The sequence below is a fragment of the Mixophyes fleayi genome, chromosome 3 (assembly GCF_038048845.1).
Source record: "Mixophyes fleayi isolate aMixFle1 chromosome 3, aMixFle1.hap1, whole genome shotgun sequence".
Taxonomy (NCBI): Eukaryota; Metazoa; Chordata; class Amphibia; order Anura; family Limnodynastidae; genus Mixophyes; species Mixophyes fleayi.
Genome location: NC_134404.1, coordinates 19,538,805 through 19,562,077, shown reverse-complemented (window position 1 = coordinate 19,562,077; position 23,273 = coordinate 19,538,805). Strand labels below are relative to the sequence as shown.

General features: G+C 46.5%; 1 protein-coding gene across 4 annotated transcripts in view; it reads right to left on the bottom strand.

Moving 5' to 3' along the window:
- Nucleotides 1–23,273, bottom strand: part of NCOA1 (nuclear receptor coactivator 1) — a 329,252-nt gene that overhangs the window by 16,924 nt on the left and 289,055 nt on the right. For all 4 annotated transcript variants that reach the window (XM_075201166.1, XM_075201167.1, XM_075201165.1 and 1 more), the window contains 5 exons: nt 22,639–22,786; nt 21,038–22,358; nt 13,576–13,750; nt 8,162–8,329; nt 5,254–5,374 (listed from right to left, as the gene is read on the bottom strand). In XM_075201166.1, coding sequence (XP_075057267.1) covers nt 5,254–5,374; nt 8,162–8,329; nt 13,576–13,750; nt 21,038–22,358; nt 22,639–22,786 — 1,933 coding nt within the window. The remainder of the gene's footprint in view (nt 1–5,253; nt 5,375–8,161; nt 8,330–13,575; nt 13,751–21,037; nt 22,359–22,638; nt 22,787–23,273) is intronic.

Genomic DNA, 23,273 nt, shown 5'->3' with positions numbered 1-23,273 from the left:
AAGAACTTGAATTAGGAAAACGGAGTGGCAAAATTTTGGGTATTTCAAATAACCACCCAATGTAGCGAGCAGTCACAACGTGGCACACTGATACACATCTACTGGGGCACCGATAACAAACATCACCCGTCAGGAGGTTATCACAAGGCAAATGATTATGTCCAGATTGTAAAACTGTTATAGTGCTGTGAAATCACACCCCCCCCCCCCCCCCCCCCCCAGGTTCACATGAGATGAACTCGGCTTCCTGTCAAATGTCTCGCCCTACGCCTAACTTCATACCCTTCAACAGATGCCGCAAACCTTCCTGTGTACCCCGACATCTGCACAGACATCTCCTGTCACCCCGCATTCCCCTAATCTGTGTTCTGAAGGCCGAGCATCAAGCAAAAGAACCAGTGAGAACATGTTACAGAGTTATACACATATGTACACCGATCAGTCACAACATTAAATCCACCTGCCTAATTTTGTCTAGGTCCCCTTGTGCCGCCAACACAGCTCTGAACGGTCTAGGCATGGACTCCACAAGACCTCTGAAGGTGTCCTGTGGTATCTGGCACCAAGACGTGAGCAGCAGATCCTGAAAGTTGTGAGCTGGGGCCTCCATGGCTCTGACTTGTTTTCCCAGCCCGTCCCACAGATGCTCGATCAGATTGAGATCTGGGGAATTTGGAGGCCAAAAAGTGAACACCTTGAACTCTTTGTCATGTTCCTCAAACCTTTCCTGAGCAATGTTTGCAGTGTGGCAGAGCAGAATATCCTGATGAAAGAGGCCTCTGCCATCAGGGAATACCGCTGCCATGAAGGGGTGTCCTTGAATTCCTAGCAGAACATTGCCCAGAGCATCACACTGCCGCCGGCTTACCTTCTTCCCATAGTGCATCCTGGTGCCATCTCTTCCCCAGGTACACAACGCACACACACCTGGTCGTCCACATGATGTAACAGAAAACGTGATTCATCAGACCAGGCCACCTTCATCCATTGCTCCATGGTCCAGTTCTGGCGCTCAGGTGCTCATAGGAGGCGGCAACAGGGGTCAGCATAGGCACTCTGACCGGTCTGCGGCTATGCAGCGCCATACGCAACAAGCTGCGATGCTCTGTGTGTTCTGACACCTTTCTATCATAGTCAGCAATAACTTCATCAGCAATTTGTGCTACAGTAGCTCTCCTGTGGGACTGGACTAGACGGGATAACCTTCGCTACCCAGGCACCTCAATAATTCTTGGGCACCCATGACACTGTTGCCAGTTCTCCGGTTGTCCTTCCTTGGACCACTTTTGGTAGTTACTCACCACTGCATACCGGGAACACCCCACAAGACCTGCCGTTTTATGGTCTAACCCAGTCGCCTAGACATCATAATTTGGCCCTTGTGAAAGTCACCTAGATCCTTAAGCTTGCCCATTTATCCTGCTTCCAACACATCAACTTCAAGAACAGACTTCACTTGCTAAGGATATATATATATATATATATATATATATATATATATATATATATATATATATATATATATATATACACACACACACACACGCATACATATAACAGTGGAACTACTACTAGTAAGTTTGACTAACTGCTAAACAGACCGTGCTCAGACTTTGCACCAGGGACCCAGGGGCCCTTAGCTCTGCCATTGCACGTATACGTATAGGTATGTGTCAAAATATGTTTTATTTCATTTACTTTTTAGGATTGGAGTAACCAATTATATGATTGGCATTAGAGGCACTATAAAGACGATGGCACCTGAGTGCCATTAATACCAACCAGCATCCTCCTCCGAGCAATAATCCGATGAACGTTCTCGCCATAGGCCCGCTCTTACAGACCTGCGAGGGTTAACCCTGGCAAAGCCAGCTCTCTGTCCTCCCGTAAGCTCCCCATAAATCATCATATGTAAAGAATTAAATAGGTCACAGTTGACCCAGGGGCCTGGGAGCGCACACACAACAACATCTACAGTCTATGTAATTCCTGCCTCTGTCTCGTATATAATGGTATCGGGCTCCAAAAAAATATATATAAAAAAAAAAAAACAATCTAATTACACCCGGGATCATTTTGGCTAATAAAACACTGCAATGTGCTAGGAAAACAGAAGGCGGCTTTGATAGCGAATCCGTGGAGCGTACGGTTCCCCCGGACTAGAACTATTTATCCTTTTAGTGATAGATGAGTACCAGATGTGGCAGCCCAGAGCTAGAAATGTAAAAACAAACGCAGGAGCGGCTGTGTAAGGTATAACAAATACGTCCCAGCTCCGTCCCGCAGGCTGCATTAACTCCTTCCCTGCCACACTGTGATAACTGCACCGGTTAGTCGCAGGAAGAGAGGCTTGTACAGTTTCACTTAACATTCTAGAGCTTTTAAAACAAAAAAGTGCACTAGAGCACAGGCTTCTGCTACATGGACTAGTGTTTTCCTGCTAGGGCAACAAACAATGCCACCGTCTAAGACTTCGGTAGCTCCCGGCTGAACGTCATGGGAGATAAGAAACAAGTAAAATACGGTATTATAATGACACAAGTCTCTAGTTCTACTGCTCCAAGGGTGGACCCCGCTTACTGTGAATAGCACACACTAGGGACCACGCATTGTATAAACCCAACAGTTTCCGCTGGCTCGCCAATTGTTAAAGGGTCATCAGACAATCTAGGTGTGTTTCACCCAATCGCTGTTCAGTAAAGAGGAGGCTGCGAGAGATAACATGGAACGGAGGAAGGATAAATGGGAGAAAAGAATGTAAAACATTGTAAAACAGAACAATAGGAAGAGCATGGGAAGACTAAACCGGAGGGAGAGGACCAAGGACAGACTACACCATACCTAGCGGCTGCCTCAAATATTATTCAACGATATTCCTCAGATCACCTGTATCCTAGTGAAATAAGGGATAATGTTTCATTTCAACTCCAAACCGCTAGGTATAAATACAGATAGAGCAGAAAATTAGGGGTAGATTTAAAGTTTCTAAAAAGGAAAAGTGGAGCTGTTGCCCGTAGCAACCAATCAGATTCTAACTATCATGTTCCAGAATGTGCTGGATAAATAAGAGCTAGAATCTGAATGGTTGCTACGGGCAACAGCTCCACTTTTCCTTTTTAGAAACTTTAGTAAATCTACCCCTAATTTCCTGCTCTACTAAAGTTTCTAAAAAGGAAAAGTGGAGCTGTTGCCCATAGCAACCATTCAGATTCTAGCTCTCTTTCATCCAGCACATTCTAGAACACGATGGTCAGAATCCGATTGGTTGCTGTGGGCAACACCTCCACTTTTCCTTTATAGAAGCCTTAGGAAATTTCCCCGTAGGTTTCCTGGAGCAGAGTGACCCCGGCCCGTATGTTTTTTTTTTTAGAAGATTTAGAGAAAAACAAACAAACAAACAAAAAAAAAGAACCCGTTTATAAACTATGTGTTTCTGCCTTTAAATAGGGCTGGGGACATGTAGCACATATATAGGAGGGCTATAAATAAAGAGTGTAGCTAATGGAAGCACCTGGAATATATTATATGTCATGTATGCTAGCGAGCCTACGAACGGCCACTGGGTGTCAGCTCGCTCGGCAGGAGAATAACCGCTTTACTGTAAAAGATGCAGACCGAAAAAAAAAATACATTCCAACCCTCGCAACGAGCCCATTATGCCTGGGAATTCAGGTGCCTTTGATTTCCTCTGAAAGCACCGAAGGCGAGAGAAGTCCGCCTGAAGGGGATTAGTGCTTTGTACTCCCCTGGAGTAAAAAAAAAAATAAAAAAATAAAATAACATGTGATCCCATTGGTCGGTCCCTAAACTCCCAGAAACTTCTCAAAGCTTTTTAAGGAGCAAAAAAAGACCCAAAGAATAACAGGCAGAGCCGTAAGCTTTCTAAAAATAGCCGCGCAGCCAGGCGTTGTTTTGTGCTCCGTGTCCTGGTAAGACCCCGGTGATGAGGGGGGAGGAGCCACATATGGATATATACATCTATATAGACATATCTATCTCTACATTCTGCCCAGACACTTGTTATTGTAATGCCGTTACGATGCTGCGGGCCGGAGCAGCTAATGGAGACAGTCCTCTCTCGCCCGTGCAGTTTGCAGCTTGGCCCCTATAAGTTTTGCTTGCGCCTCCTCTCTAGCAGTGAGAGGGTTTAAAGGACAACATATGGCTGAGGCCCAGCACAGGGTTGGGACAGAAAAATACTATGGACTGTGTGCAAGGAAACTGTTTTCAGTCGAGCGTGGGTCATAACATCTATATTCATGAATATTCACACACTCACATTATTTCAATGTGTTCTGACAGCTGAAAACACTTTGCAGAGAGATTTCCTTCAATCCTGGTGCTTTCTACTGGGATAACATTTGTATTTTGAGATATATATATATATATATATATATATATATATATATATATATATATATATATATATATATATACATACATATATACAAAAAAAAATACAAGTCCCCTAAAACTCTCGGTTCAACTGGTGTGGTTTCATTTTGCAAAGCGTTTTGTTTTTTTTGGGCAAGGTGCTGGCGGAACAAAGTACCCGAAATCCGATCATCACCATCTATTTATACAGCGCTACTAATTCCGCAGCGCTGTACAGAGAACTCACTCACCTCAGTCCCTGCCCCATTGGAGCTTACAGTCTAAATTCCCTAACATACAGAGACACACACACAGACAGGCTAGAGTCAATTTGATAACAGTCAATTAACCTATTAGTATGTATTTGGAGTGTGGGAGGAAACTGGAGCACCCGGAGGAAACCCACGCAAACACAGATAAGGCCATGGTCAGGAATCGAAATCATGACCCCAGTGCTGTTAGGCAGAAGTGCTAACCACTGAGCCACCATGCTGATCGGTTCAGAGGAATCACCCCCTACTAAGCAACCTGCCATTACTCTGTAGCTTTTGGAGTACTCACCATCCCTCACCCCTAAAGACGATCAGCCCTACCAAGGCTATCCCAGTATTGTTTTGTTTTTTTTAATTGGCCCTCATCACAAATTATGCCAATCAGAAAACGATACTTTTAAAGTGAATTTTACCTTTTGTGTCACCTTGTTTTTTTGCTTGTGGTAACTGCCAAACACCAGCGGCATTCTAAGCCACTGATATCCAGGAGACAGACCCAGCAGTCATTCTTATTGTTTAAAAAGTCCACCTGCCACTGCAGCACCAGATCTGTCCAAGGTTGGTTTGTGAAATTACAGCAGATACATGGCATGAAGAGGGTACTCACTCATCCTGGGTGCTCGGAGACACGCGGTTCAGTAAAGTTAAGCTGTCGGACCAGGGCATTTGGTCACTGAGGCCCGACTGTCCGAATTGGTCCGCGATTCCCAGGTCAGAGTCAGGCAGACCTAGCAGGAAGAGGGGGTGAGAGAAAACAGTGAGGGCTTCAGAAACATGAACTCAGCAGATAAAAATACCGTTGTTGCAAGAAGAACTGACGTGCAATAAAATATAACAAAACAGAAAGCATACATAGAACATACAGTGATATTAAACAGATTAAGGCGCAGAGGCCGCCTGTATTAGTTTGGGCGTCTTTGATTCTGGAACACTGGCAGCGATACAAGTTCTAAACAGAGTCGAGTTCAACACTCAGTGTTCTGTCCCCGCCTCTTCAATACATCGTTCCAGCCTGCAGGGGGCACTACATTCATTTACACTGATACAATGACAAAACAGTCACAGCATAAGAACCAGAAGGGGAGGAGCTATCCAGAAAGAAATTTCTGTTAAGAAGGAGACCGTAAGGCAGTAACTTCTGCTCTGCACCACATAGGTCAGCAAGAGATGGAGCAGATAACAGGCTGGACGGATTCATTAATCGGTGTTGCTATATAGTTATGTCCAATTGTCACCTAGGATGCGGTCATGCTTTTATTTAAAAAAATAATATATATTTGGTACTTAAACATTAAGATAGATGAAGCAGACCTCTGTCAGGCAAGGAGACCCAGGGGTAGATGTACTCTAAATCTCTAAAATGGAAAAGTGGAGTTGTTGCCCATAGCAACCAATCAGATTCTAGCTATCATTGTCTAGCATGTACTAGATAAATGATAGCTAGAATCTGATTGGTTGCTATGGGCAACACCTCCACTTTTCCTTTACAGAAGGAAGAGACTGTACTGAAGGAAGGAATGGAGGAACTAGGTGAATTATTGTAGTTGCTATAATAGAAAATATTGTTTTTGCCAGCAGTCTCTCCCTTAGCACAGCTGTTAACGCCATATCCCAGATCACAAGTAAAATCTCTGCCTGAGGAGTTGGCCATCACCAGCAATCCTCTTCATTTACCGCTGTAGATCTCCAGCTGCCGCAGCTCCCCCCCCTCTCCCCGGAGATCTCATCCATGTGAGGGGAGACGCTAACACACACATATGTACCTTAGTCACATTCCAGATTTCCATTCCGACCCTTCATATGCAAACCGTGCTAATAAAAACAGCTTGAATGTGGCAGCCGGGTGCCCCCTGTGGATGGCTCTGTGATCGGGCACTTAACATGCATATTACAAGTAAATGCCATAATGAGCCGGGATGCTATTTACACACATCTGACTGTCACAGTAAGCTGCAGGCTCTGATCGCAGGTTTACAAGGAGGTGGGAAATGGGGAGGTGTAATCTGCCCCTACAAAGAGGGGTGACCCCGAGCTACAGGCCCTCATCAGCCCCCTTTACTACATTTACATAAATTAGGACCTCTGGGAGTGGATTGAGGGGAGTCAGATGTACGCTGCGTCCCCGCTGCCTCTGTGAGAATCGTTTATCTATCATCAAGCCAAAAGTATTTTCAAGGCGACACAAAAGGGAGCCGGGGGGGTTGGTAAAACCAAGGTGGGACGCATCGACCGGTTCTTGCTATAACACGTGCGTTGTTCCCGCTGTGGCAGCCAGAGGCCGGACTTTAAAGGGATCATTGAAAAACAGGCAAATATTTCATAATACTTTATAACACTGTAGCTCTCCGGCGTCTCTTTCATAAACCCGTACATTTGTGTGTGACGAAGTGTAATCTGCTTTCATCGTTCTAAGGTTACTAAAACTAGATGAGACCTTTGCACTCCTCACAACGGTCCAGATTTCGGAGGGACACTCCATTGGTCAGCACGTTTGTCCTGTTTCGCACACATGCGCCTCCGATACGTGCGACAATCCTAAGCTCCTACAGAGGGGGCTCTGACCGATAGCCCGGCCACCATCCCTTTCAGAGCAGTGTGGCTCTGTCCCAATTTGGGCAATTAAAAGGTTAGGAGGCATCAGCCACATTGGCATCCCATAGATTGTAAGCTTGTGAGCAGCGACCTCTTACCTGTGTGTCTGTATTACCCAGGCACACAGAGGGTGCTGGCGCTATATAAATAAATGATGATGATTATTGTAACGTATTCCCCCCAGTTTGTCGCTCCCTGCTGACTGATCCCACCGCCTCATTACAAACGCAGTGCGGTCACCAGATTAAAAATAAAAATATCCAGGTGATTTTTAAAGACTTTACCATTGATTGTGGATGATTTACAGCTCCCATAGACAATACCATCAGCTTGTAGGACTACGTTCCTCTCTGATCTAGTCCGTGTTTGTTTCTTTAGTTCCGTCTTCTACATTGATGATGAGCAGAGACACAAAGCTGCACTTATTGGCAGATATAGCAACAACAAGATAGACGGGCATGGTCCAGTGGTTAACAGCAGCTGACAGTGAACCAATGACACAGAGATCTGCTGAATCTGGTGCAAACGCTCGCGAGCATCAGGCCAGTCTCTGCCTTAGGCATCCACAAGTTAGATTGTAAGCTCTAGTGATCGGAGTATCATATCCTAGTAGGTCAAGCCTGCTCTCTTGGGCTAGGAGGACAGGGACTCTCTAGAAAAGGTTCAAAAGCAATAGGCCAGTGATGTCACAGCAGCTTAACTGACTGAAATTTCAGCTTTTTGGCCTGTATGAAATCCCATTAGTACACCAATTCTACAGAGGGAGGAGGGGCTTCAGCCATCTGTATTATACAAGTGAGGAGGTAATACTGTTTTATGCTTCATTTTTAAACAGAGGGGCAGTAACAATAGATTTTTTTGCTTCATTTATTAAAGAAATGTGGTTTTCAATATATCTTACTATAGCGGATGGTGCTACCTACCAGGATCTGTCTGAAAAGTTGGGGCTCCTGGCACGACTCCGCGGCCCTGCTCCGGCGTCAGCCCCGAGCGAGGACTGGTGTCGTTAGGTGCCGGGAACGGGTTGAGGTCGGGATCCAGAGCATCACAGAATCCGAACGGGGACTGGCTGGAGTTGATGCCGTTAAAATCTGAGGACACAAAAACATTCAGGACTTTATATACTGTACAGTAAATATACCCAATCCCCTCCAGCTGAATATCTTACTCCACAAAACAATATCTTGATTTTGGCAGATCTGGTGTACCTAGCGTTGAACCCATACCACCAGGGAATGCCCGTCTTCCCCCTTTGCCCAGGTGTGCCCATCGGATGAACACATGGTGCGTCTAACGCACCTTTTCATGGCTTCGTAATGGACACTCCTGGTCAAACAATCTGTTTTTATTTCTATTAAATTAAATTAACAAGATGACATTCTGTGTGCGAGCCCAACGTTGTCCAATCAAAACGTGAATGGTACGGATCTCATTTTGATCACACAGACTGGTCGGCTGCTAACGGCGTTTATTTGTGTGTGTAGTTAATGGCCAGGCGCAATGGGCGGTACTCTTGACTGTCACCCAGCTGGATCTGACTTTGCGGAAGCAGCTTTAGAATGAGGCCGATTATGGGATGTATAGAAGGGGAAATAGTAATGCATATAAGATATACAGGGCATTAAAATTCTGTTGTGTAGCGAGGAGTGGACGGAGACAGGAAGGGTCCAGTACGCTGTAATGCTGAGAAAACTAACCTGCTTCAGAATATACGAAATTGGCCTGGGACATAGGGAATGTCTGATAAGCAGGGACGGATATCTGATATTAATAGGAAACAGTCCTATCCCAAAAACTGAGAAGCCTCATATGGGGCATATTTAATAAAGCACGATAGTGCTTTTAACGGGTCATTAAGGTCCCACAGTGTCCTCCGCAAATTTATTAAGGGGGCATCGCAGCAGATATCATGGATATCTGCTGCTTTGCATTCCTCTTCGTTTTTGGGAGCAGTCACCATTCAACAGAATGGTGACTGCTCCTGGCCGCAATCTAACAAGTCACGAAAAAACATTTTTTTCGGGAACTTGTCATGTTAATGTACCAGCTGGAGCTGGCGTACATCATCCGAATTGAAGAAATCTAATGCTGTCAGCTCTGCTCCGGAGAGCAGAGCTGTACAGTGCATGTGTGGAGGGATCACATGATCCCTCCCTGTCACTCAGCGCTCTCTCTCTGCAACTATCGTTGCAGAGACAGAGAGGGGATCTGTGTGCGCATGTCCAGTTCTTGGAACTGGACATGCGCAATTGAAGAGTGAAGAGAAGACCCGAAGACAGCGCTTCCGAAGAGGGGGGTAAGTATGATTTTTTTTATCACTGAAACAGCAGTTTTTCGGAACTGCTGTTTCTGTGCACGGCTGTACATAAATGTGAGAAGTAGTTCAATCCTTATCATTGCGATAAGGATTGAAAACTACTTTTCACTTTATGTGAATATTGATAAATGTGCCCCATAGTCCTACAGACTGTTCCGTTAATTTATCAGCTTTTCAATTCGGTAATTTTCATTTAGTAGAATATTATTAAAATACCGCTAAACGCTGTTTACCAGAAGACCATATTAAGCGTTTCATATGATGTGTCTACGGCAGATAAAACATTTTCTCCTGATTTAGCGCAAACGTGCATTTAGTTTTGCAGGACTGATTGAATGGAGAAGGCACAATTGGGGAGCTCCCCTTTATAGTAACGTGACGTAAAGCATTTTCTTTGTCCTGGAAAATCAGTCAATCCTGACTTTAAACAGTTTCCAAAACTGGAGAACCTGTGTGTGCATGAGGACCAACAGAAGTCTATTTTATCCAAAATACAAAGCTTTGCACCCTCCCCATGTACTTTCCTAAATGACCTTGATGATGTTACTGATGCTGTCATTGCACAAGCTTCCGTTGTTGGTGAGGTGTCTCCTGTGCTCATGAGATGGACACCTCTGCTGAATGCACAACTTGTAGCAGGAGCCAAGACCCGTCTCAGCGCCCATGGCTGGCAGACGATGCGTGGAGGAGGCTGCCACAACTCCCACGCCACTAGACAGCCTCTGTGCTCCAACCTGGGCAGCCTCATAGACCTGGATGGAGCGGAAGTACCGGCCTCTACTGGACTCCTGGCCCAGGAGATCTGGGGGGAGGTGAACAGGCCGGACCGGGGTCTGGACCTTCTGTTGGCATTACCTGTGTTTCACCGAAGCCCATTAAAGAACAGGCTTATGTGTCTCTGCAGGTTACGCGGAGTCTGGAAGTAACCCAAAATGTCTCTCACCCCCCCCCCCCCCTTCTCAAACATGAAAAAACTTGCCTAAAATTCTTTCGACATTCCTTGCTGCTTATTCTCACCCATTAAGATCTTTATATCAGATACATTAACCCATTAGAGCTGAGAAATGTGGACAATCAAATACTAATTGGGTTCAAATCTCTATGAGCTTCTATTTAAATATTCTTCTCAGTAACAGAAAGGTAAACTGAGGGAGCCAACCCTGATGTCCTGGAGACGCACCCCCAAAATAATTCAATTGTAAAGCCATTGCTGCCTCGAGCATCCTAATTTCAAGGGTTGTAAGTCCATTACCGGATGTCACTCGATCCCTGTGTGGTCGCACACATCACCTTTCCAAGCATCGAGGTTACAGGGAGGGCCAGAGAGGATACAGTCACACTCACAGCTCCCCATACACACACCCCTACACACACACACACACCCACACACACACACACACACCCCTACACACACACACACACCCACACACACACCCCTACACACACCCCTACACACACACACACACACACCCACACACACACACACACCCCTACACACACCCCTACACACACACACCCACCCACACACAACCCCACACACACACACACACACACACACACAACCCCACACACACACACACCCCTACACACACCCCTACACACACCCACAGCCCCCTACACACACACACACACACACACACACACACACACACCCCTACACACACACACACACCACCCAACACACACACCACCCTACACACACACCACCCTACACACACACCCCTACACACACACACACACACACACACACACACACACAGCCCCCTACACACACACACACACACACACACCCCTACACACACACACACCCCTACACACACACACACCCACACACACCACCCAACACACACACCACCCTACACACACACCACCCTACACACACACCCCTACACACACACACACACACACACACACACAGCCCCTTACACACACACACAGTACTTATTTGACTGTGGATTCCTGTAACCATCACAATGTATCCTCTGAGTCATGGTGTGCGTTTATTTTAAGGTGAAACAAATCAGGATATGACTGCATAGGGTTTGGGAAAAGAGATGATAACATACAGTATCTGTGAGGGTCTCCCTGCTGAGTACAGAGGAGCAGAGGTGGACTGTACAGACACCAGATGTCATAACAGACAGCGCTAGGACCTGAGCAGAAGACACAGCCACCAGCTGCGAGTCTTACTGGTAAATTATGACTCTTTGGAGGGTGAAAGAAGAGCTCAGCCTTCAGCTCAGTCAATATAATACATCACCACTGTCTCCCTCCCTTCTGAGCCATTTATCAGCATGTCCTCCAAACTCTGGCCAAAATCAGTATTAATGCTCATTCCTCTTAGCAGGTCACTCATAGGAGTCAATGCAGACGTTCCTGAGATAAAACATACCCTACTGCTTCTACGTTACAATGGCCATCACTCAGAAGGTGAATGTTAAATAAACCTTCCCCCGGACCCGACAAGGCTGGGAGAGTCGTCTTTATTTCCAGAAATGTGATCGGGTCTGTCTTATAGTTTTACAGGGTTCTCTGTCCATGGAAAAATAGCTGGATAAAAATACAGAAAAATGACCTTAAGAAGAATCTGTTCTGTACGGCCATATGCTCCTCCACATGGTGTAACTGCACAGTGAGGTCACAGATGGGGGTTCAGGTCCAGGGAGATGGGTCTCCTGCTTCCAGAAATTACTTTGGGTTCTGGCTCAGATTTGGCCAAACTGACCATATTAAAATCCTGATTTTACTTAAATTTTTGTCCCCAGGAGAGACCTGTATTACTGGACAGGCGATGTAGGCACAAGCCTGGGCCACTGCCGTCCTGGGGCAGCGCAGAAACAGCTTTATGTTCACCAACCACATAAATATTCCCCACAGCAAGACAAATGTAAGAGGGGTGTTGGAAGGAGGTGCATTAGCACAGTTTAGGGTTTAATTAAAGGTGTATTTACTGTCTGTGCCAGGGCATAACTAGGGCTGTGTGAGAGGGTGACCGCCCAGGGCGCAATGTTGAAGGGGGGCGCAGTTTATGAATATTTTAGCTTAATTTGGTTAAAATTGAGGGCAAGGGGGTGCCAGTTTTCCTTCTCGCCCCAGGCCCTAAAATTGTAAAATTTACAGCTCTGTTCTGTGCCAAAGGAAATATCAGATCTAAATACAGCCCAGTCCAAGATACTACGAGGCCTATTTATAAGCTTTTTTATCCCAGTAAATCCCCCAAAAACTGCAGCTTTCTGTGCATTACCACGTTTTAATTTCTTTGATCGCAAAGACAATCCCCATAGGTAAACTGCAGGTGGGGACTGTGAAAATGACCTATTTATCAAGCTCCAACATCCAAAATTGTGCAAAGGCCACACGAACCTGTAGATAAAGTGATCGCTTATTCACTGGGACAGCATCGAGCAGCTGTCGCGGCTGAACAATGTTAATAAATGGTCACATTATATCAATTCACATCATTGCAGTAAGAAATGATAATGTGAATAAAACATGATGGGTCATAAACAGACCCCGTATTATCTGTTATTTTTACTCATAGAAGTGATATCAGTAGCCACGTCCATAGGCTTAATTTTTATATGCAAACGATGGTTGGGAATTGGTTCCTAATGGAACAGATGAATGTTACGGCCCATCGGTTGTGCCAGACGTCACCTTCCACCTTATAGGACAGTGATGGCTAACCTGTGACACTCCAGGTGTTGTGAAACTACAAGTCCCAGCATGCTCTGCCAGCTAACAGCTAGTTATCTACTGGCAAAGCATGCTGGGGCTTGTAGTTTCACAACACCTGACGTGTCACAGGTTAGCCATCACGGTTATAGGAGATGATCCTCATACCTGAATGTGTTTTCCGGTAACTGAAATGTTCCACTGTGAAACTTTTGGTACCATATTAGGCGTGGTCTGTTTCTTGAGTGCATAGCGACTGGCAGACGGCTCAGTTGGCCGATGCGTATTTCTAACCACATAGACTTGAAAGACATAAATACATTTTTTTGGGCAGTGTATACATACTGTTAAGCCCTGTTGGTGTCCTGGCCACAGTGCCCGTCTGTAGAGATGTCGGCAGCATCTTGGTCTTCATGGGTAAACCAGTTTCTGCCCGGTCTGAAGAGCCAAACCCAGGCAGCCGTGCCTCTTTCTCCAGTGTGGGCAGCAACTGGTCCAACTGGTCAAAATCAGCCACGAACTGCGGAAGAGAAGACAACTTACTGTAATGTTATGGACAGCAGGCTGCTGCTCAGCCACCAGGGGGCGCACACAATGATCCGGCATGGAGAACTCATACAGAGATACAGGGCCTGACTCATTAAAACGCACATAACCCGGGTATATATATACATATGTATTCAGCTACAAGCGGACCTGAAGAAACGTCTCTTGTTGAATCCAGGTCCGCTCTGCTCTGTCAGACAATACAAATTATAATAATAATAATAATAAGTATACTACATATGTGGAATATAAAGTCCCAGCAGAACGCACAGAAAAACAAGTATTCAATTATCGTCACCTGTTAATAATATAGTCATTAATGACAAAATGAATATAAATACGTTTGTGTTTTTTTAATTTTCTTCCCCATGAAATACATTTATTAGGATGTTATTAATGTCTATTGTACATAAAATGCATTTATACAGTTGCTCCTGATTACAAACACATGTTGTAGCTGTATACACAGCCGTCATCACTAGTAATCAGCACTTACACCCGACCTGTAGCTGGAGCAAGAGATACGACTGAAAATCACAAACCTATGCCCAAAGCTTGAACAGGACACTGCTGTGTGCGCTCCAGTTTGGCACGCCCTTCCCGTACATCGACTGCAGGCATACACCCATTTCCCTCCCTCTTCCACCCAAAAATCGAAGGCCGTAGTAAGGGTCATTTGCGCTCCAAAATAAATCGCATACTCTTGCCTTCTCTGGTGTATAGTCCACTACTGGGCCTTCTTTTCACGCCGCTCCTCCTCTGCCTCCCCTCTCTGTCTTTCCATACACTGGCTCCCCTTCCCCTACAGAATCCTTTTCAAACTCCTCACCACCATTTACAAGGCTCTCTTTCAGTCTACTGCCCCTTATATCTCTAACCTGCTCTCCATTCACACTCCCGCCCGCTCCCTGCGCTCGGCCAATGATCGCCGCCTCTCCTCCACTCTGATCACCTCTTCCCACTCTAGAATCCAAGACCTCCCTCGCTCCATTCATCTCTCACCCAATCTGTGCTCCTTCAAGCGGGCACTTAAAACTCACCTGTTCCTTAAGGCCTACCAACCATCCACTTAACCTCTCACCTCTTCTGGTTCTCCCCTGCCCCCTTTTTCTCTCCCTGTTGCTTCACTGGCTCCCTTCTGTACCTGATTCTGTTTACCCTCCCTTAGGATGTGAGCTCGTATGAGCAGGGCCCATCTTCCCTCCTGTCTCCATAGCTGTTCTTCCGCTCCGTCTCTACTGTATCTGCCTGCCTGGAGTTTCTGAAGTACTGGTACTTTGTGTTTATTGTTCTGTACTGTTTTACCCTGTATAGTCTACTGTTCGTACCGTGTACGGCGCTGCGGAAAACTTGTGGCGCCTAACAAATAAACGATAATAATAATAATAATGCACAGAGCAATCTAATGCGAGATGCGGCACGAATCAGCATTATGGACTACTCATAATCAATATGTCTGAAAACCGGGCATCTTAAAAGTCTACTTCATACTTCTTTATATTAACTCGACCCATTCCACCTTGTAGATATGTCTGCTCCAGAAAGGAGCGCAGACTTTCTGACTGAAACTTTGTGCCAATTACTGAACCAATATAACAAGCTGACTTCATATCGTGGTAATTAGTCAGCCCGGTTTAACTCCAGACAAAAAGTCAGTGCCAAGTTCAGGAGCGGATCTAGGTCTCCCGGGTGGAAGGGGTCTGGGGTGTTGACGTTTCAGTGAATACTCTAAAATAATTGAATCATCAATCTGGGTGAACTGAGCATCTGAACGCCAGGAAAATATTAATTCAAAAGTTAGTTTCATTCAAAAAGTGAGAATGATCTGAGAAACCCAAATACAGGGTATTCGCACCATATTGTTACATAGGCATTAAAGGTAAGGGGCCCGATTCGGAATGCGACGTACGCCCGTTTACTTGGCATATGATTCCCTTTTGTCACACTGCGCACGTTCCGAAAGTGGAAGTACGCAACAGCGACTCTTCTGACGGATGACTGTGGCGCTCACGACTCCTTACGCCTGAAGAGATACGATGGGGAAGTGCGTTCATGGTCAAGCAAGGGGCATTTGTATTCAGGCTGTAGAACTAAGGTTTTATTTGCGGGAGGTCAGAGGCAGGTGTAAGTAGCGGATGATGATGATGGTGAACACCCGCTTGTAATTAGGGGTTTGAGAATGATTCACAGACGCTTATTGAGATTTTAGCAGACGCACGGCCACAGATTAGGATTTGCCGAGCGTGTTGGATCAAAAGGTAAAAAAAATATTTTTTGTACACACGTCAGGAAGTTGTTCCTGCTGTATTAAGTTATTCAAGTTTAAATGATACTTCATAGCAATGGCAGTCGTAACACAGAAAATAAAAGATTCTTTGTACATGTTAGCAAGTTGGATGTAAGTGTCTAAGGGGCGCGTATGTAGTGACACGGACGGATCTGCCGCTCGTTCAGACCTGGACGCCTCTGAATACGGCGTACACCTACGTGCGACTTTATCAAATGTATTCTCTCAGTATGGTCTTGGCTTGGGTAGCTGGGGGCAAGCAGCCTCCGCCGTGTGATGTTCCCACCGATAACGAGAGAGAAAGTTGCGGCTGAAGACTACCCAGCCCTGGAGTGGTGGCTGGGGGGACGATTTATGGTCTGTCAGCTTGTATATAATCGTAGTACATGACAACCCAGTCGCTTCAGTGTTGTGGAGAGGGGGGATATTTGCATTAAACTACTGCAAGAGGAGTGATAGCTGTATAGCAGTGGTCATGCGGGGGGGATATTGTACACACAGGGCTCAGGGCCTGGTGAGGTAATGCCTGTACTCTGAGGCTGCACAGCAGCATATTAATGAGCGGGTGCTATACGGAGAGACTGGGAAAAGAGTTGGGAAAGTTTTGGTGCCGAATGGATGAAAATACAGGAGGGATTAGCTTTATACGACAGGGCTGATGGATGAGAAAGGACTAGTTATTGTTACAGGGTTCCAGGACCATTTTCAGCACAAAACATTTTTATTTACTGGAATTCTTTGGCAACAATCCCAAATATGGCCAGAAATCCACGTATGTGCTCAGACCTACGGAACATCCATAAGTGACGTAAGACTGCTGCATCCCCAATACATCCTTCATATTGCTCACAGCAATCCCAGCTTCCCGGCAGAGCTGTGTTGTAGGACGTATTAGTCAGGGATGGCTTCTCAATCGTCTCCCATCAATCAGATCAAGGTTTGTCCATTCATCCACTATGCAGGAAACAGATAAAGGCAGCAGCGGGCTGGGAACTATGGATCACGGTTGTGTTGGTGGGCACGGGGGGTTGGCCGGGGGAAGGGGGGAGGGGACTTGGAGGCATAGGATGGTGTTATTAATTTTTCTACTGAGCCACATTTTCCATTGCTTTGACCACATAACCGGATGATTGTTTTATTGTGGACTTCAGTGAAAGCAGAGTTGAAGGATGCAGGATATTGTGTTGTCCATATTATTATTCAAGTTTGTCCGATTGACTTAATATCCACCACACCCCAGGAATAGTCCCTCCCTTCTGTCTTCTGATTGGCTTAATATCCACCACACCCCAGGAATAGTCCCTCCCTTCTGTCTTCTGATTGGCTTAATATCCACCACACCCCAGGAATAGTCCCTCCTTCTGTCTTCTGATTGGCTTAATATCCACCACACCCCATGAATAGCCCCTCCCTTCTGTCCTCTGATTGGCTTAATATCCACCACACCCCAGGAATAGTCCCTCCCTTCTATCTTCTGATTGGCTTAATATCCACCACACCCCAGGAATAACCCCTTCCTTTCTGTCTTCTGATTGGCTTAATATCCACCACACCGCAGGAATAGCCCCTTCCTTTCTGTCTTCTGATTGACTTAATATGTGCAACGCCTCAGGAATAGCACCTCCCAGCTGCACACTGGTTGGCTTAAAAATGTGCCATGCATCTAAAATAGCCCCTCCCCTTTGCCCTCTGATTGGTTTAATGTGTCACGCCTCAGGACTAGACCCTCCCAGGTGCACCCTGATTGGCTTAAAAGTTGCTATACCTCTGGTACAGCCCCTCCACCCTTTCCTTGCCAATCACAATGTTCATATGACTTTTTAGATTAGATGTTGAATTCTACACATTCTACAATCACGCCTTTATTTTTGTTTATTTATAAGCGTAGGTACCTGGAGAGAGGCTTAGGAGGGAAACATGTTCTAAGAACAGGGACGAAAAAAATGCTGAGCAGGGTTCGGAATGGGAGGAGAGATAAAAGTCTAGGCTACTGAAATCACACAAGTTCTGGTTACAGATGGCGCCGTACGGCGCTCGCAGTGCATATCGGGTGTGACGTCATCACGCCCGCCCGACATCCATTGCGGAGCGCGACGGAGGAGGAGACCAGGGAGGGAGCCGGATCGCCAGCTGACCGCAAGCTAAGTATTTTCTTTCTTTTTTTTTTTTTCCAGTTTTTTTTTTTTTGTGCTGCCTCCGACGGGCCCCCCTGGGCACCTGCCCATTGTGCCCAATGGGAAAGACGGCCCTGTTTTGGGCTACTCCTTTCTGTGATGCACGCCATCTGGGCTGAAGGGCCCATATATATAATCATTTTTTTTATTTATATATATATATATATTTATGTATATATAGGGGCCCCGGTGCACTGCTGTGCCCGGGGGCCCAAGATGTTGTTAAGAGGGCCCTGGCCCAAAAGACCATGCTGCAAATCTCCATAACCTGCCCTGTGTACAGCACAAACCTCCCCTGAGGGTTAATTATGTTGATTGTGTGGAGCTGCTATACACCTGAATGTCTGCTGTGTATAGGACTCACAGGTAAGTAGGTTAGGATTGAGATGGTGAATTATTGTCATGGTATAAGCAGTGTAGCAGAATGAAAGTAAACTCTCCTCGTTAGTGAAGAATCCTTACGGACGCAATTAAATGGCATGAACTTGTTAGTGCCCCAAAAGTAATTAGACCAGGGGCTGGCTGGAAAACGTTAGTGATTCGACTCAGCAGCCTATTAGGAGCAGTTTAAAAGGAACCAGCCCTATGGGACCACCAGCCCGGGGGACACATGCCCCCCTGCCCTCCAGCACAGCCTGCCCCTGACTCTTCCAGCAGCGAGAGGTCTCACACCAGGTATCTGGTTTCCAGCTCTGGGAGTGCGATACAGTTCATTCCTCATCCAGCTGTGAGCGGGACTGGAGTACAGACAAAGAAACACTGCTGCTCTCTGCATTGTATGGAAACCCGATCTCTGGACAATGAATCTGGCCCCTCACAAGCCTGAAGGAAGAGGCCCCACTTGGTAACTCACAAGATGCTCTCAAACCATAGAGCGCTGGTCAATCACAAGCAGCTGATAGGGACTGAGATGAGCCAAAGAGTTACAGTGTATTTACTGCCAGGGTCCAAAATATTATATTTACAAAGTGTTCTGCTTAAGCTGGTTACATGCAGCCATAATGCTGCGGTCATTCCACAATTGGCCTGATTGGGACTGGGCCGCGATCCTGACTCTCAGGGCGAGCTCCGGGGCTGGGCCGCGATCCTGACTCTCGGGGGCGAGCGCCGGGACTGGGCCGCGATCCTGACTCTCGGGGGCGAGCGCCGGGACTGGGCCGCGATCCTGACTCTCGAGGGCGAGCGCCGGGACTGGGCCGCGATCCTGACTCTCGGGGCGAGCGCCGGGACTGGGCCGCGATCCTGACTCTCGGGGGCGAGCGCCGGGACTGGGCCGCAATCCCGACTCTTGGGGGTGAGCGCCGGGACTGGGCCGCGATCCTGACTGTCAGGGCGAGCGCCGAGTCTGGGCCGCTATCCTGACTCTCGGAGGCGAGCGCCGGGACTGGGCCGCGATCCTGACTCTCAGGGCGAGCGCCGAGTCTGGGCCGCGATCCTGACTCTCTGAGGCAAGCGCCGGGACTGGGCCGCGATCCTGACTCTCAGGGCGAGCTCCGGGGCTGGGCCGCGATCCTGACTCTCGGGGGCGAGCGCCGGGACTGGGCCGCGATCCTGACTCTCGGGGGCGAGCGCCGGGACTGGGCCGCAATCCCGACTCTTGGGGGTGAGCGCCGGGACTGGGCCGCAATCCCGACTCTTGGGGGTGAGCGCCGGGACTGGGCCGCAATCCCGACTCTTGGCTCCGAATTGGCCAGTTTATACATGCCTGTAGACTTCATCACTGTCTAAATCTGATACGAACTATGTTATATTATTCTTGCTATAGTTTTATTATTTTGTTATACTATTATTGTTATATCATGTTATATTATTATGTTACGAAATTATCTGTGTTACAGTGCTGTGTTTCCGCTTCCATTGTTTCAGAATTGGACAATGAACACATTTTGCATAAGGTACAGCTTACAAATAGAAAACCATTACGCTTACCAGTTGCAGATAACAGGGGGCTTGTATTTCATTTTGGGCCAACTCCGCACTCCCGCCACCCTCTTACTCACTGATGACGTCATTTCCCCAGCCTAACATGTCCTTGTCTTTATAATATATTGATCCAGGCTTTCCCAACACCAAGGGTTTGGGATTCCAGGTGTGACATCACTGACACGGTTTGCTGTATTGTTAATGTTTTTCATACGACCTTTAGGATTATGATTCATTAACAAACGCAAAACAAACCCCACATACATCCTGTACACGCACATCCGCATTCAACAAGCAGCGGATCTGAAGATAAGTCTGCTGTTGAATGCGTGTCTAGGTCTGCTCTGACATACAATACACTGCAGGATACGTTCAATACATATGTGGACTATCAAGTCACAAAAGAACGCACAGGAAAAAAAAAACTATTCAATGATGGTCACCTGTTAATAATATAGTCGTTAATGACAAAACATTAAAAAATAAAAAACAGTTGTCCTCCCCGGCATAAACTATATTTACCATGCGGTTATTGATGTCTACTGTGTATAAAATTTAATTTTACAATTGCTCCTGCTTGCCCTTCCACCGACCTGTAGCTGCTGCAATTGATACGACTGAAGATCACGTACCTTAGAGATGCCCAAAGTTTGAATGGGCACTGTGGTGTGAGTTAAAGCTTGGCACACCCTTCCCGTATATTGACTACATGCATACGCCCAGTCCCCTCCACGTTCTGCCCCTGATATCGTAGGCTACCGTAAGGGTCCATTGCGCTCAAATATGAAAAAACTTGCTACTTGCCTTTGGCTTTTAAACAGGTTCTATGTTCTAATTTCTCAACAATCTCAATTTCACACCAAAAACAAACACTCACCTGTGTCTCCAGCTTTATATCTTCTTGAATGGGCTTTACCAACGTGGTGGGAGCAGAGCTGCACTGATCGATGGACTCCGTCTTCTCCATTTTTACTTTCACATCATCCAGACTCAGAGAAGGTTTCTCGTCTTTGTCCAGCAGGTTGCGTAGAAGCTGATCTTTGGAGTCCTTTTTCTTGTCATTGTAAGGCTCCATTTTTATCTCCGGCGTGCTCCCCCGAGTCTGGCAACTGCTAGACCCGGAGCCTTTCTTGTCATGGTCCAAGGACAGGTTAATGTCTGAAGGGCTCCCCTCCTGAAGGAGCCGATGCAAAATCTTGTGCCGCTCGGTCAAAGAGCTGTGAGACGAGGGGCACGTTCCACTCGACGAACTCCCGCAGCTCGAATTGGAAACAATGGGGCAAGTTAGCGAATCTCGGCAACTGAGATCCCCGTCTCTCAACTTGCTTTCCGCCGTCGTTGCCAAGAGTTGTACAAGTTTTTGACTTGAAGCAGCCAGTGAACTTTTGCCGTCTCCTTCCCCAACCCTATTGTCATTATTATTCCCAATACTGTTCTCCTTGGAGTCCATTTTTAAAGGCTGCATATTGAGCCTCCCAGGGGAACTCTGGGAAGTGACTTGTCGCAGGACAGGAGAGGTTGTGGAATAAGTTGCCTGGTTATTAGGTCCTTCGTTGATGGCCTGCACAGGAGGATTCATTGAGGTGTTAGAAAAAAGCCTACCGTTGTTATTGGTGCATCCCCCGCCTGCCATGCCTGGGGAGGAAAATCCTACAGGAGTCATAGGTCCTTCATTCAGCATAGGCATGGAGTTGGGGGGAACATTGGAGAGCGATCTGTTATTATTGTTACAACCACTGCTTGAGATACCTACAGGGGAGTGCATGGTAGGCATCGTGGGAGAAAAGGGATTACCTGAAACTCTGGACCGTGACACCAATCCTGGACTACTCCGTGGCCTCGGAGACATAAACTGAGGAGGACTGATCCCCGGACTGCTCATGGGGGGACTGTTGAGGTTTAGATTGTTATTGTTCTGGGGTCCAGCCTGCCCCATGTTTAAGGCAACATTGGCTCCCATCTGACTTCCAGGAGAACATCCATAGTTTGCTTGGCTGGTGTTGGAACTGCTGATGTTATGCAGGCCAGTGACTGGCTGGTTTATACTGGAGGTCAGCATGCTGCCACTGGATGGGGAGGTGGTACAAGAGAAGGGCATCCCTGGAGCTGGCGAGATGGTAGAGTTTATCGAGGGACTGAGTCGGGGTAGTGACATTCCTGAGTTAGTGTTGTCTTGTGTACAAAGAGAGCTTTGATCCCTGCAAGAAACAAACAAAGAGACAAGATGAAGCAAAAAATCCATGTGTGTTAAAGGGGCACTCCTCCTACAGAGAAAATGGTCTATGGGCAGATTGAGTTACGAGAGTTTGATACAAGAACAGATTGGCATTGGAGATACTCAAGTCTGTGCACTGAATGCAGTTGTATCTATCTGTTGTCATATCTAAGGTCAAGTAAACAAATCTGATTGGCTGAAGTTGGAAGCCCCCTTTAAATGACTGAAGAATGGCTGGGAAACAGAACAAAGAATTACATCACCTTTCAATTATATGGATTCCCATGACAAAGGGTTGCATTTCCGGGCTCTGGGGGTAGCATAACTTGCACTTGGTGTGAGCGCTCAGTTCCGTCCCGTCGCTCAGAGTGAACTTATAAGATGGGCTGCAGGCCGTCCCCCTCATCATTACTGCAAAGAATCACAAGAGAGGAACTTGTTACAGTCATGGGCATTTTATTTACATTCGGGTATAATTACCTTTTTAGCCTGAATGTATTTTTACATTGTACTATAAGTAAAATTTTAGAGGCACCGTTAAAGGATCACTTCATGCTATTGAGGTCTAATTTGGTTCATATACTCTTATCCTTAAACAAACCTCCTTCCCCTACACCCCAACAATTTCATACACAGCGCTTGCCACTAGGGTGCACCCTCGAGCTCTTTGTATTGCGAGTGGATCATCACCTAAATAAGATTAACAGGAAAGCTCTGGTAGGAAATGGGATTATGGGACAAAGACTAAAAGATTGGTCCTTTATTGAGCTCTGCCAGTAGACTTCTTAACACCCTCATAAAATATAGGCAGTGTCCTATAAAAATTGGGGGCAACACTTCTCTAATGAGGGTTGCAGACAAAAGTCAAAAGGGCTTTATTCTATCACCCTGTTCGATG